Source organism: Epinephelus lanceolatus, chromosome 5, assembly GCF_041903045.1.
Source record: "Epinephelus lanceolatus isolate andai-2023 chromosome 5, ASM4190304v1, whole genome shotgun sequence".
Classification (NCBI taxonomy): Eukaryota; Metazoa; Chordata; class Actinopteri; order Perciformes; family Serranidae; genus Epinephelus; species Epinephelus lanceolatus.
The window spans coordinates 5,024,650-5,040,467 of NC_135738.1; the positions used below are offsets into that span (position 1 = coordinate 5,024,650).

General features: G+C 43.5%; 1 protein-coding gene across 1 annotated transcript in view; it reads left to right on the forward strand.

The window, feature by feature from the left end:
- The window catches only part of LOC117261815 (solute carrier family 23 member 2), an 83,682-nt gene that overhangs the window by 36,741 nt on the left and 31,123 nt on the right, over positions 1 to 15,818 (forward strand). The window contains exons 4-6 of the mRNA XM_033634332.2: positions 862 to 1,045; positions 4,574 to 4,755; positions 12,508 to 12,625. Coding sequence (XP_033490223.1) covers positions 862 to 1,045; positions 4,574 to 4,755; positions 12,508 to 12,625 — 484 coding nt within the window. The remainder of the gene's footprint in view (positions 1 to 861; positions 1,046 to 4,573; positions 4,756 to 12,507; positions 12,626 to 15,818) is intronic.

Sequence of the window (15,818 nt, forward strand, 5' to 3'; positions counted from 1 at the left end):
GTCCAACTGTTAAACACGGGGGTGGATGGATGATGCTTTGGGCTTGTGTTGCAGCCAGTGGCATGGGGAACATTTCACAGGTAGAGGAAATAATGGATTCAGTTAAATTACAGACATCACAGCATCTGTAAAAAAGCTGAAGATGAAGAGTGGACAATGATCCGTAACACACTTCCAAATCCACAATGGATGACCTGAAGAGGAGCCAGCTGAAGGTTTTGCCGTGGCCCTCACAGTCCCCCGACCTAACCATCATTACACATCTGTGGATAGAGCTCAAAGAGCAAAGCATGAGGACGGCCCAAGCATCTCACAGAGCTAGAAGAAATCCTCCAAACAAGAACTGAAAGACTCTGAGCTGGATACAAAAAGTGTTTAAAGCTGTGATAGCTGCTAAAGGGGGCGCTACTGAGCACTGACCATGCAGGATGCCCAAACTTTTGCTTCAGGCTGTTGTCATTTTTTGTTATTTTGAAACTGTAAAAGATTGAAATTAAAAAGTCATCTTGCCTAAAATGTTGAAGAAATGTGTCATCTTTATCTTCATGCCTTTTGTAGATCCATTCATCTTCTACTCACTAAACTATTCACTATTAATGACCAGAGGTGCCCAAACTTTTACGTGCCGTTATTTACCTCCCAAGTGAACTGTTCAAAGTAAATCTTAGCTTCTCTATTTAAAGACACATCATGAGTTGACCAGACACCAGCTCTGTGAGAAAAGCAACTTGCTCATTAAAATTCTCCGCTCTCCCTTTAAGCTTGCTTTGAACAGATCCAGGTCATCTCAGTCCACAGAGACCTGACACCGTTTGGTCCGATGAACTCTGACCTTTAATCCTTCACCCCTCTGACTTGCAGGTTACCAATCCTCCAGGGTGGGACTTTCAGTTTCATCACTCCGACCCTGGCCATTCTCGCTCTGCCCAAATGGCAGTGCCCAGCCCAAAAAGCACCCATGATGCTGTCGGTGCAGCTGCAGAACAGCACCAGCTCGCTGCATGTGGAAAATTCTGATGAGGTCTGGATGTCACGGATGCGTGAGGTATGTGAAATATTCACTTGAGCCAGAAGTACCTGATGTGATCCCAGAGGGAATCTCATTGGTCACCTTAGCAGCAGTAATGGATTTCAGGGGAACAATGAAGACCCTGTATCATTTTGTCACACCTTAATATTTGTATGCAGATAGAAACATTCATATGTTTCATAACATCCTGAACATCCTTTTGATCTCTACATGAGTGCTCACACACGGCTCACACAAAGTGTACAAGTGTAACAGATTTACTTACCAAACTCAGCATGTACAGAAGTCAAAACATGATTACAGTAAATGTTCCTTATTGTTCTCTTTTCATAAACATTTGTACCAAATCAGAATCATCCTATTATTCCATTGCAGGTGTGTATTTTTCAGTTGAAATGGAAAACAATTTTGAATGTCAGAATTTGGATAAAAAACCCAGTGATGCAAGTAAAAACCTGACAAAACAGGTAAAACGGCAAGTGTGTTAAAATGCAGAAACCTGTGTTAAAAAAAACACACTGAGGTGAAACAAACTGCTGAAAACCAATTTGTAAAAGTGTGGTTTAAAACTGGAACATTTAGGCAAAAGAAGACTCACAAACTCTTTAAAAAAAAAAAAAAAAAGGGCACGGCTTCTTAAAGAAAACTGTAGGTGAAGTTTCACACCTGTACACCTGGTGGGGTGAGTAAAAACCTAAAACAAAAATCAAAAGTAAAACATGATGCAAAAACTGGACATTTGAGGCAAAGACCTCAAAGACAAACAATACCCTAAACTTGTGTTCAAATGTGACGTGTTTGTGTAAACCAAAATTTGGGTGTGACACTGACATTTAGGGTCATGTTGACATTTTGGGTCACATTCAGGTGAAACGAGACCCACAGACTGTGTTGAAAATGACAAAATTCCAATTTAAAACTTGGAGAGGTACAACCTGGAATTTGTATTTTCTGCAAAAACAGATATACAAGGAAAAATTGTGGAAAATCAAGACCCAAAAAAGTGTGTGTAACTTTGGGTTAATTAATTAAACTTGGACAAAACAGATCTGTATCTGAGAAAAGACGCAGAAGCACACAGAAAGTCGGGTAAATGTTCAAAAAATAGATGACACAAAATGTTTGGCTCGGCACTTTTAAGTCATTCTACAAATTTAGGAAAAATAGATTCTAATTTTGTAGGAAACATTAAATGCACATAATAATAAGCTCCGTATCAGACAGCATCACAATTATTTTTCCAATTTTTACTTGCCCTGCAAGTTTTTTTCAGAGATGCCCATAAACGTTGCAACATGCATCACACTTTTCTAGAAAAGCTGCTGTGAAATCAGACATTTCAGGCCACAACAATCCCCCAAAACAGACCATGAAATCAAATAATCCAAGGACTTCTGCGTCTTTGGAGACTTTTGAGTAAATCAGGCTCAAGTTCAAGGTGAAATTATTCAGAGTGCTTTAAAATCAAACCAAGTTTTGCCAAAGTGTTTTACAACAAGCATAACTGACAAAAAATAATTAACACAGATGTAATTATTAAAATACATGCTTAAATACATATACACAAACACACAGACATTTTTGTGTATCCATGGAGAATCTAAATTTTGTCAAGAATTGTTGTTGGGGTAGGTCAGGAAGTAAATAAATAATAATGATAATAATGATAATGAAAACATTGTTTTATAAAGCGCTTTTCAAAACAAAGTCACAAAGTGCCTCAGTGTTGAACTGGATTTAAAACATTGCAGAATTACATAAATAAAATCTTGCAATTTTAAAAAACACAAAAACAAAGGAACCTCATTAATAAACATGAGTATCCGGATGAAACAAATAAGCATTGTTGGAAACTAACACCACTGAAGATTGCACTGAGGCAAATAAAGTCATGTAATTAGAATAATACAAAAACTAAAGAACAGACAATTTAATACAATGACAATATTAATAATCAAATAAGACATGTTTAAAGTAAGCAGTGGGCTAAAATTAATAAAGGGCTTTTAAGAACAGGTGCGAAGTGATTAAAAGATGTCACTGATTGTGCAAAAAAAAAAAAAAAAAAAAGTGGGTCTCAAGAAATCTTTTAAAGGAGACGAGAGATTTATTATGTTTTCAGGGACTTGTAGCAGCTACTGAGAAGGCCCTGTCTCCAAAAAGTCTCCCATAGGATCATGGGACAGTTAACAGTCCTTGACTTGTAGATGTGAGGGGCCTCGCTGTTCTGTTAAAAGTTATTTTCTGTAATTATGAGTGTAAATTATTATTTTCATTGTCATGACACAGTATATAATCACCGTCTTATCATTGAAGGTGTCGTTCTCCTACAACAGAGCTCTTTTAATGTCGGACTGGGTTCAGCGGGTTTAAATGTGAACATCCGGAATGACTGGATATTTGGAATTTCACCTGAATCAGTTTCAGCATTTCGGGTATTTTGTACACTCATATATCTCCTCCTTGTCAGCAGGGTTTGCACAAGATGTCTTTCCCTGCGGCAACGTGCACATTTTTTACAGATGTATGTTTTAAACGGAGGACATCTAACGAGGACTGATTTTACAGCTGCCACGCCTTCATGTGGTTTCAGTCGGAGAGACTGATTTTAGTGTTGTAGTGCTGCTAGTTTCTGTAGCAGGATGTGTTTTACCTCTTTCATATGTGCTCTCAGATCTGAAACTGTCTGAGAAGACATACAGCTGCACAGGCTTAATGACAGTTTAGGGAGATTGTGAACAACGCAACAGGTTGAAAATCATAAATCCGACTGTCGGACTTTTTTCTTCAACATGTATGTGTACCTACTAGTTATAATGAAATTGTTTAGAAGCCGATGAAATAATGATACACCATTATCTAGAATCTATAGGCTCCATAAGGAGCTTGAAGCCAAAAACACAGTCACTGCTTTATGGAACAGACGACGTACGTTTATTAACAGAAAAGAAAAATCATGAAACGCTTTTTTTTTTATTGTTATCAAGCATTTAGATCTGCATGATTATGAAATAAATGATGATAATAAGGCCTTTAAAATGAAATAGATTATCTTTAATGAGTGTTTGTTCAGGGCTCTGTTAATTCAAACACAGAACTAAAAAGAAAAAAAATGAAAACGTTAACAAGACTCACAAACTGTGTTCAAAAGGACAAGTTTCTCATAAAACCTGGGTAACTACATGCCGAATTTGTGTTTAATGCAAAAACCAGGGAATGTAAGTGAATACTATAAAAATAAAGACCATAAAATTTGAGGTAAAACTTGGAGATTTAGATAAAACTCCAAATTTTTGTTTTAAAACTGATGTCACGCCATTAGTTGTGTAGAGTCAGTGATTACACGCAGCAAGAGTCTCTAGATTATTTTTTTTTTTCACAATCATGAAATAAGCAGCTAGGTCACCTATTGAAGAAGCAAAGAAGTTATATTTAAGATTAAAGATGCCTCCAGAAACAGCACTGATATGATGCATAGCTGAGTATAAAAACATGGCAAAGGTTTCTTTCTCAGTTGTGTCCCTCTCGCCTGGTTGTCCACAGATCCAGGGAGCCATCCTGGTGTCATCACTGCTGCAGATCGTCCTGGGTTTTTCTGGCCTGGTGGGCCTCGTGCTGAAATACATCGGCCCGCTGGCTATCGCTCCCACCATCAACCTCATCGGCCTGTCACTGTTCATCGAGGCTGGGAAGAAGTCTGGAGGTCACTGGGGAATATCTGCTCTGTGAGTGGGGGGAGGGGGATCTTACACCTGTGTACTGCACAAAAGATAGGATTACGATCTAATGACGAAGGACACGCTGGCCCTCATGTATCAGTCTAACAGACAAACCAGGACAGATCCAAGGGTACAGATCATCTTACAACAGGGTGTGCGTGTGTGTGATTCATGAAACGTTCATATCTCACCCATCACAGTGTATGAATTACAGGGTGTAGATAAATGTGGCAGCTGAAAACAGTCATTTACATATCCTCTCTGGGTTTGGAGGCCTCACCCCCAGAGTTTATGATATGGAGAGGTGTGATACGGCCAAGAGGAGAAATTTCACTGAGCTAGAAATAAAAACACTGACGTCCTCAGGTCCAATTTAACCAACTGGATCTATTTGGCAGCCTGAAAAGTAACGTCAAAGAATGTTGGAAACACAGTATGGTAAGAAAGAAATCAAACTCCAACTGAGGTTAGAATACTTAATTTATACATCTGTGATGAATGCAAATGACTACGACTACCTTGTATATGGTATACTACCATATACAAATGAATGCCAGTCAACATGTGGGGCGACACATCGTTAAATTTGCAGACGTCCTCTGTCATTGTGTCCCTACTGAGCAGTGACGACCTGGAGCACGGACCTGTAGTGAAGGAATTCTTGGTCTGGTGCAGCTCTTCCTTCCTACATATCAGTGTAGCAAAAACTAAAGAGATGTTGGTTGATTTTCGAAAAAATCCCACAGTCGTCTCCCCTGTTATGATTGAGAATGAAGCAGTGGAGCTGATCAACAATTACAAGTACCTTGGGACTTATATAGATGACAAGCTGACCTGAATTTTAATGTTGACAGCACTTTTATGCAGATGTTTTACTCTTATTTTATTGAATCCATCCTCACCTTCTCCTTCATTTGTTGGTACGGTATTAACCTGAATGACCTCACTGCCCTTTACCAGCTCAGAACTTTAAGCAAAGCCTGTTCCATCCTTGGGGACCAGAGCCACCCCTTGGCTGGTGAATTCCTGCTGCTTCTGTCGGGGTGTAGGTACATCCTGCCAAAATGCAGCACTAACAGATAAAAATATTCCTTTGCTGCTATTGCTCTCCTGAATAAGTGACTGACCTGCTCTTCATTTTCTGCTGTCTCTTCTTATTTATTGTTGTCTGAGTGATTGTTGCTTGATTGTTTGTTGTTGTCTATTACTGCTGGCTGTACAACAAATTTCCCCACGGGGATGATAAAGACTCCTTGAACTTGAACCTTGTGATATGTACCGACCTATAGCCTACATGTATTTTTATAATTGACCTGGATGGAGAAGAGTAAGGCCAGGCTTATCGGGTCTGCTTCCATTGCGGGCCTAACAGGTGGCAGAGGAGACACAGATGCACCACCTGTGTCCGAGCCGAAACATGCTTTGATTTGTCAGTGTTTAAAAAAAAAAAGTTTCAGATGAGTCAGGGTAGAGCATCAGTGGTGTTTAGCTTTCTGTCAGCCTGAAGTTACTCCCACAGAGCCAGTCCCACAGAGCCAGTTCCACAGAGCCAGCCCAGCAGAGCCAGCCCCACAGAGCCAGTCCCACAGTGCCAGACCCACAGAGCCAGTTCCACACAGCCAGCCCTTAGAGCCAGTCCCACAAATCCAACCCCACAGAGCCAGTCCCACAGTGCCAGACTTAAGTGCAATGCACACCGCCGCCGGCGCGGCGCTGTGGCCGTCAAGGGCCGCCCCCCAACACACACTGGCAGCGGCGCGCAGCGGCACCGTCAACATGTATTTCCCACCCCAGCCCTCTAGGCGGCTGTACCTACACTAGTTGCCAACGGTTGCCAACTGCTAGTAACAGAAGAAGAAGAGGAAAAACTAGGAGGCAACAACAACTTGAATTTCACGGGTGAGTTTCTTAACAAAGTCGTCTTATTAAAAATTTGAAACAACCGGAGTTGATCCTACGAGACAAGACGTACATAAAAGGCTTTTCTCGCAGCGCCGCCATGGCCGCGCTGGAAATAGAGCAGTGGGCTGAAGCGGTGCGTCGGCCGGCGCCAGTGTGGGTTGGTTCATAGAATATAATGGAGGCGGGTGTTTTGACGTGTGGTGTACGGCGGCGGTGTGTGTTGCACTTTACAGAACCAGCCCCAGACAGCCAGCCCTAAGTTCCAGCCCTACAGGGCCAGTCCAAGAGAGTTAGTCCCACATAGCCAGTTCACAGAGCTGGTCCCACAGAGTTAGTCCCACACAGCCAGTCCTACAGAGTTATTCCCACAGAGCCAGTCCCGCAGAGTCAGTCCCACAGAACCAGCCCCACAGAACCAGTCCCACAGTCACTCTCATAGAGCCAGTCCCACAGAGTCAGCCCCACAGAACCAGTCACACAGAGCCAGCCCCACAGAACCAGTCCTAGAGTCAGTCTCACAGAGCCAGCCCCACAGAGACAGTCTCACAGAGCCAGCCCCACAAAGACAGTTCTACGGAACCAGTCCTACAGAGTCACTCTCACAGAGCCATTCCCTACAGAGCCAGTCCCAAGGTGCCAGCCCCACAGAGCCAGTTCCACAGAGCCAGCCCCACACAGCCAGTCCCACAGAGCCAGACTTACAGAGCCAGCCCCAGATATCCAGCCCAAAGTTTCAGCCCCACAGGGCCAGTCCACGAGAGTTAGTCCCACATAGCCAGTTCACAGAGCCAGTCCCACAGAGTTAGTCCCACAAAGCCAGTCCTACAGAGTTAGTCCCACAGAGCCAGTCCTACAGAGTTAGTCCCACATAGCCACTTAACAGAGCCGGTACCACAGAGCCAGCCCCAGGCAGTCAGCCGTAAGTGCCAGCCCCACAGAGCCAGTACTACAGAGTTATTCCCCCAGAGCCAGTACCACAGAACCAGCCCCACTGAACCAGTCCCACGGTCACTCACATAGAGCCAGTCCCACAGAGTCAGCCCCACAGAACCAGTCCCACAGAGCCAGCCCCACAGAACCAGTCCTACAGTCAGTCTCACAGAGCCAGCCCCACAAAGACAATTCTACAGAACCAGTCCCACAGAGCCATTCCCTACAGAGCCAGTCCCAAGGTGCCAGACCCACAGAGTCAGCCCCACACACCCAGCCCTAAGAGCCAGCTCCACAGAGCCAGTTCCACAGAGCCAGCCCCACACAGCCAGTCCCACAGAGCCAATCCCACAGAGCCAGCCTCACAGAGCCAGTCTCACAGAGCCAGTCCCACAGTGCCAGACCCACAGAGCAGCCCCAGACAGCGAGCCCCAGACAGCGAGCCCCACAGAGCCAGCCCCACAGAGCCAGTCCCACAGAGCCAGTCCCACAAAGATAGTCCCACAGAGGCACTTCATAGAGCCAATCCTACAGAGCCAGTCCCACAGAGTTAGTCCCACAGAGCCAGTGCTACAAAGCCAGTCCCACAGTTAGTCCCACAGAGCCAGTCCCACAGAGCCAGTCCCACAGTTAGTCCCACAAAGCCAGTCCCACAAAGCTAGTCCCACAGAGATAGTCCCACAGAGCTAGTCCCACAAAGCCAGTCCCACAAAGCTAGTCCCACAGAGTTAGTCCCACAGAGCCAGTCCCACAAAGCCAGTCCCACAAAGCCAGTCCCACAGAGCCAGTCCCACAGAGCCAGTCCCACAAAGCCAGTCCCACAGAGCCAGTCCCACAAAGCCAGTCCCACAAAGCCAGTCCCACAGAGCCAGTCCCACAGAGCCAGTCCCACAAAGCCAGTCCCACAAAGCTAGTCCCACAGAGCCAGCCCCACAGAGCCAGTTACACAAAGACAGTCCCATGGAGCCAGTCCCACAAAGCCATAATATGATCTAATAACAATTCTCCAACTCAGTGAGATTTATTCTGTTGCACAGCAAGTCCTTGCAGACTCAAACTTGCATACACGACCTGAGACCTGTCGTAAGATTTGATTGTGGCCTCTGCTTACTTTCACATTGATAGATGTCGAGTGTTGCGTGGAAATCACCATACGCCCAGTTTTCTGTCGTAAGGTTGTTTCATATATGAGGGCCACTGTGTTTGTGCTATATGCATACACAGATCAGTGACACATTAAAGGAAAATTTTCACTTATATCAACTGTTGCTCCACCACAGGCCTCCAGCTTCGGTCACTCTTGTCATTTGTTAAGAGTCTCTGAATTGCACTGACTGGATGAACAACAGTGCTAAAAGATGTTCCCTCATTCCTTAATTGGTGTTTTTCATGATATCTGTGGCTCAAGTCCAAAGTCTCCTACACATGTTCAATTGTGCTGAGATGCAGATATTTGGAGGGCCACAGTATCTGATTCACATCCTTTTCACTGAACTGTTGAGGAACCCTTAATACCCTTTATGTAAGCATCTATTTCATAGTTCTCTTAACTCATTTATTCTGGATTTTCTTTTATTGTTTTGTCGTCATCCCTTTGAGTCGGTATGTACTGTACTGTACGTCTGTCCTATAGCTTAGTGGGATTTGAAGTAATGATGGCATTGCAATATTTGATTGATATAATACGATTAATGTGAATATATTTCAACATACTAAATACAGTACATTAAGATAAGACATAGGAACACATGGGAAACTAATAACATTACATTAGAAACAGATGTCTAATTTCGGTGCAGCAAAATGTCTGCATTCATTCAGTATCTCATTGTCTGTTTACCACCCTCTTTTTCCAATCATGTCCCCAGTTCAAATCCCCCTAATCTCCACAATACTGGCGCTGCTGCTCACTGTTCCACATTAAGTCTCCTTTGATTTACCTTTGCTCCTGACCTGTCCAGCCCCATGAAATCTGTCTTCATTTACCGCCGCCATCTCCAGATAATGCAGACTAAAGTCATTACATAGAGTGATCCTTGTGGGTTTTAAAAGGTTCAGCACATCCACCTCCCGGTGCCATATATGGATGGTAATCAGTAATATCCTTCTTAGCCCCATTGCCCTGACACCAACACAGTCTCTGTGCAGGATCATCAGCAGCTTACAGCAGCGGAGACATCTTGTGGTTGTAATTCAACACTCCCAACACAGAAGAAATGCTGACACTCAGTCAGTCTGCCAGACGACACAGTGCAGGGGAAATGGGGAAGTCCATTTCTAGAACAGGATCAATGATCAGCCAAAAAAAAAAAAAAAAATCCTTTATTTAACACTATTCTGGATTTAAAGGTTCCGTATGTAACTTTAAGAAAATCCTTGTTTCGAGGCTGTTAAGTGAACTGAGCAGCTTCCTCCAATGCCATGAGGGCTCGCCTGCATTGACCACAACAGTCTAACAACAAACTGACTGTGACTGACCATCATCATATTGATAGAATACTGGAAAATTAATAATAATCATATTCAGAATAACATTAATATCTGTATGTTTATATAGTCCATTTGGACCATTGGTTCCATGATACTAAATACACTTACACAAATAAGGGAACACTTAAATTACACATCAGATCTTGATGAACGAATTATTCAACATGAAGATCTTCACTGATGTACATTGTATAATTTGATGAGAACAAAATGACGTAACAACGGTCAGTGGAAACCAAATCATCAACCCACCGAGGGCTGGATTCAAAATCACACTGAAAATCAAAGTAAAAATTGAAATCAGATTGCATTGGTTCCTCTGGTGCATTGTTCTGCACCAGGAGGAACCCAGGGCCCTCTGTACCAGGAGGAACTCAGGGCCCTCTGCACCAAGAGGAACCAAGGGTCCACTGCACCAGGAGGAACCCAGGGCCCTCTGCACCAAGAGGAACCCAGGGCCCACTGCACTAGGAGGAACCCAGGGCCCTCTGCACCAAGAGGAACCCAGGGCCCACTGCACTAGGAGGAACCCAGGGCCCTCTGCACCAGGAGGAACCCAGGGTCCTCTGCACCAAGAGGAACCCAGGGCCCACTGCACAGGAGGAACCCAGGGCCCTCTGCACCAAGAGGAACCCAGGGCCCACTGCACCAAGAGGAACCCAGGGCCCACTGCACCAGGAGGAACCCAGGGCCCTCTGCACCAGGAGGAACCCAGGGCCCTCTGCACCAGGAGGAACCCAGGGCCCTCTGCACCAGCATAAGGTCTGAAAGTCGCTCTGAGGATTTCGTCCCGGCACCTAACAGAAGTCAGGGTACCGTTGGCTATGACATGGAGGTCTGTGTGCGACCCACTGCCAAACCAGTCATGCTGGATGATGTCACAGGCAGCATAACATTCACCACAGCGTCTCCAGACTCTTTCACACCCTCATGCCGCCCTCATGGAGTCTGTTTCTGACAGTGTGGTCAGAAACATGCACACCAGTAGCCTGCTGGAGGTCATTTTGTAGGGCTCTGGCAGTGCTCCTCCTGTTCCTCCTCACACAAAGGAGCAGATACTGGTCCTGCTGCAGGGTTGATGCCCTTCTACGACCCTCTCCAGCTCTCCTCATGTAATGGCCGGTCTCCTGGTATCTCCTATATGCTCTTGGGTCTGTGCTGGGAGACACAGCAAACCTTCTTGTGGCCGCATGTATGGATGTGTCATCCTGCAGGAGCTGGACTACCTGTGCAATCAGGTACTGCCTCATGCTGCCAGTAGTGACAAGGACACTAGCAGAAGACCAAACTAGAGAAGAATCAGTCAGAAAGGATAAGGAGAGAGGAACTGGTGTCTGTGGACACCACATGTAAAACCAGTCTCTTTTTGGGGGTTGTCTTGCTTTTGCCTCTCCGTTGCACCTGTTGTCACTTTGATTTGCACCAAAGCAGCTGAAACTGATTCACAATCACTTGTGCTTCCTAAATAGACAGATTGATATCCCTGAAGTTTAACTGACTTGGTGTTATACTGTGACCACTAAGTGTTCCCTTCATTTTTTTGAGCAGTGTAGCTCTCTGTTTGCACATTACTTCATCAGCTGATGTTACAAAGCAACCAATGGCATATCAATGTTGCGAAACTCTACAGCTAGCTGACCAACCTCAGCCTAGGATACATTTGTTCCTGTCCTCCAAATTTTCATATCTCAGGAACAGGAGGGGAGACATTTGGTCAGATACTGAATTGATGACTCTAATCTTGAAACTGTACTGATTGTGTAGATAGGCAGTTATTCTTTTTTTTCCAAGCACATATTTTTCATTCTTTATGTTAATCTGGATGTTGAGACTGATTTTTCTGCGGTCATAAGTTCAGTCTGACTCAGTGTTTGAGCTACAATGTAAACGTTTAAATCGGATTTGAGTGATGTGCTCATTATGTGGAACACAGTGAAGATAAGAGATACAGAAAGGAACCCATTCTTTTCTCCAAAATAAATCAAGTCTTCATTATTTCCAGTAACTTTTTCTGGCACACATTTTTATGCGTTCACCAGGCTACAGACTTTCCCACTGAAATAAAATGCACCATGACACTTGCATCGGTGCAGAACAATATTTCATGCACAGTGTGCAGTGTTTTCATGCGCAGCATGAAATGCCATTCAAAGGCAAGAACTGAGGAAAGGCTTTTACAATGTTCACATGGCCACTTCTGCTCCACTTGTACTGTTACTGAGCTGTAATCTTTGACACAATAACAAGTATCTTGTCGGTATGCCTTCTGAGTAAAATGACATGTTTTCACTTGCTCTGACCTCCACCTTCCTGTGATGTATATAAGCATGCCATACTTAAGCACAATTAAACTAATAGCTGTGAGTACGGGCCAGGCCTTGAGGGAAACAGCTGTGAGTGACACATTTTGTCTTCTGTCTTGTGTTTTTCCCACAGCACAGTCTGTCTGATCCTCCTCTTCTCTCAGTACCTCAGCAAAGTCAATGTACCAATGATTGCCTACAAGGATAAGAAGTGGAAGGTTTTCCAGTATCCCCTCTTCAAGCTCTTCTCCGTGAGTTGCCAACAGTGTCCAGATCTCATGCCTCCTGCTTATCTTCTGTCGAGGAAAAACCCAAAACACTTTAATTTCAGTACCTGTGCCCTGCATTATCAGTGTCATGCTTCAAAACAATTTTTATTGAAAGTACAGTGCATAAAAATCATCCAGTGTCAAGTAATAGTCTGCAAAACTGACTCAAAAATGTGTTGTGTGTGTAGATAGATATTCAGACACAGGGATGGAAAGAAGTTACCACTTCTATTGTGGTAATCTATGAGTAACCTGACCACATAAAAAAGCCGTAGTGAGAAAGCAGACAGTGGTAGATGGTCTGAGGACGGTCCTTCAGCTGCTCGAATTGCAACTTAGTTCTAGCCAGCCGAGCCTATACTTTCTGCCAGATCAGCAAACTTTCTGTTGCTGCAATTACACAGATTAGACCCAGCGCCCTGTGAACCCAGTGAGGGGATTTGTGCCAGATGAATCTGAGTCACAAGAGTTGCTACTGTGAACTCTGGGTGTGTTACTCCGACTTTGAGAAATTCACTTTAGTATGAACTCAGTCGGACTAACATGTTTACATGGATTTTAATCCATGATCCGGCTATAGTCGGACTGACACAATAATACATTTTCTCTGATGTCATGTAAACATACTGAGTGTCTCATCCTCTGAACTCCACATGATGGAGAATGGAAGACACGCTGCAGGTATACACCGCCCCTCTGAATTCTTTGACATCCCATCCGTCACTCTTCTTGCTGCTTCAGGCTGCAGCTGACAGTAATGTCACACATGGCCTTCATGACATGACTGGTAGCAAGCTAGTGTTGTTGTTAAACATACTCTTAATTATATTTACTTTTTGACAGCTGTATGTTATTGACTTTGAGAGCATTAGCTCTCTGGCTAATAGTGGAGCCAAAGAGTTCCATGAGCTGAGTGGACTAGAAAATCTCCTGTTGCTAAGTTGTATCTAAGGTTCATCCTATTTACTGGAGATGTGAATAACGTTTCTATTGCATTAGAACCTTCTGGGGTGGTAAGGATTGTTCCAGGTATCATGTAAACCCTCAGGTGTTACCAGGCAAACTGAGTTATGACTTGTGAAAAACTTTAGATTTTGACTGCAGAAAGTATAAAAATATGAATAAATATTCTTTTGTTTTTTTTTTTTAATCATTGGTAGGTGACCACAGTAGAAGCGGGATAATGTCCTTCGAGGTGTCCTGTTTTTAACGGCCTTTGCTGTGTGTCAGATGGTTCACTCCTCCATGTCGGCCGTTAAAAACTGATAATTGACAGCTTGTCAGGCATCGTCCCTCAATTAATTACCACTTTTTTTCAGTATAAGATGCTGCGAAAAATCAAAGTCAGAAACACTGTGTTGTGCATTGTTTTTAGAAATATGTCTCATGATATACAACCTCTAAAAGCATACAGTATGATGTCACTTTTTCCCATTGTCTAGTGTTAAAAAGTAAACAAGAATTGCGATAAATTGTAATGCTGAATTGCAGTTCTTGTGGAATCCCAATAATTAAAAATCCCAATAAGTATCTTGATAGTTTTGAATTGGGAAATAAGCCTTTCATCCCAGCCCTATTATGTAATGGCAGTGGCACCCCCAGAAATGTTTCATTGGGGCAGCTATAACTTTTTTAGGAATTCTGGTATGCAGTTGAGTTGAGGGTAAAGGAGGGTAAATCACATGCCGATATACTTTGGTTTCTTATTAACAAGTAAAGGTCTCTAATTATCTGATGTTCACAGACTAATACTGGTACAGTTAAGATTTTGAGCTCCACAACAATCCTATTTTAATGTGTCATGTATCTATATATACATGTTAGGCGATTCATCATACTTTAAATAGGCAGATTGTCCTTTTCCTTGTAAAGCCTAATAAACAGCTCTAATTTGAAAGAGTACATGGATCGTCAGGAACATTTACTGGGAACAAACCCTCTCAAGTTCAGGCGAGACCTGTTGGTACCCACAAAACCCATTCAAGGGACGAGTTAATTTCATTGACAAAAAACTACAACAAAAGTTTTTTGTTAACAACCTTTTTTCCATGACGAAAATGAAATGATGATGGGCTTGAAGTAGCTCTTGATAATAAAAACTTAGACTAAATCTATGTTTCATTTTTGTTGACAAGACATGATAAAAATATCATCGGTGGTGGACTATCAGACATTGAAAGCCGAGAACGGTAGTGCCTGTTATTATCTTCAAATGCTGCATGAGCAATAGGCTGGTAAACTCCAGTAAATAGTCTGCACCAGGATGTTTCGGTTGGTGTGAGTTGGTGTGGATGGTGGAGCAGCTGAATAGATTTGTTGAGTTTGTTAGTTGCAGGGGTGGCTGTTAGCAAGTTCGGCGGCTCGCGGCCAGTGGCTGCCGGACTTCACAGCTTCACCCCTCAGGACTCCACTCAGTCCGGACTGGAGAAGGTTTCTGGGTTGACGGTGTTTGACAGGCAGGTAGGAGGCTCAGTTATCTGTGAGTTTAGCTGTGTTGTAAGTAAACAGTCTGAACTCTGGCAGAGATGAAAGTTTAGTTTGAATCACCAGTACTAATACTAAAAAGTATTTTCGTCTCATGACTCAGACTAAATCTAAAATAGCTGTTATAATTGCCACTGCTTTAAAAATGACCTTGCAAGATGTTCCCTAAATGTGGAACGTTATTTTGCCCTCTTGCAATAAGCTTTGCCAGCGTAGTTTTACCAGATACCACTATCTTTGCCGTACATTAAAAAGATGAGCATGTCACAGTAGGGCTGGGCGATATAACCATTGTACAATATGTCAATACATTTTCAAGCAAGAGAAACATTTAGACAACACTGTTTTTATCAATATAGATTACATTACATAAAGACTACCAGTGTGAATCTCCTCTCTCACACTCTGCACAGCTCTGCCCACCTCATTTACTCCCAAGTTCTCCATCAACACTCAGAGAGACACAGAGCTGCTCCTCTGTTTAATCTGACTGTTCATCACGGTGCCGCATCGGTCTATATGCTGCATGTGCTGTGCTACATCAGTCTGTGAAATGAATGAAATGACCACAGTAGCACACATGCAGTACATCGCAGCGCTGCTAGTTTGTGTTTGAGATGGATCATAGCGCATCGCCGTTCTTCCAGGTAGTTGTCGTCTATGTATGACACTGAGACAGCGCCTGGCAACA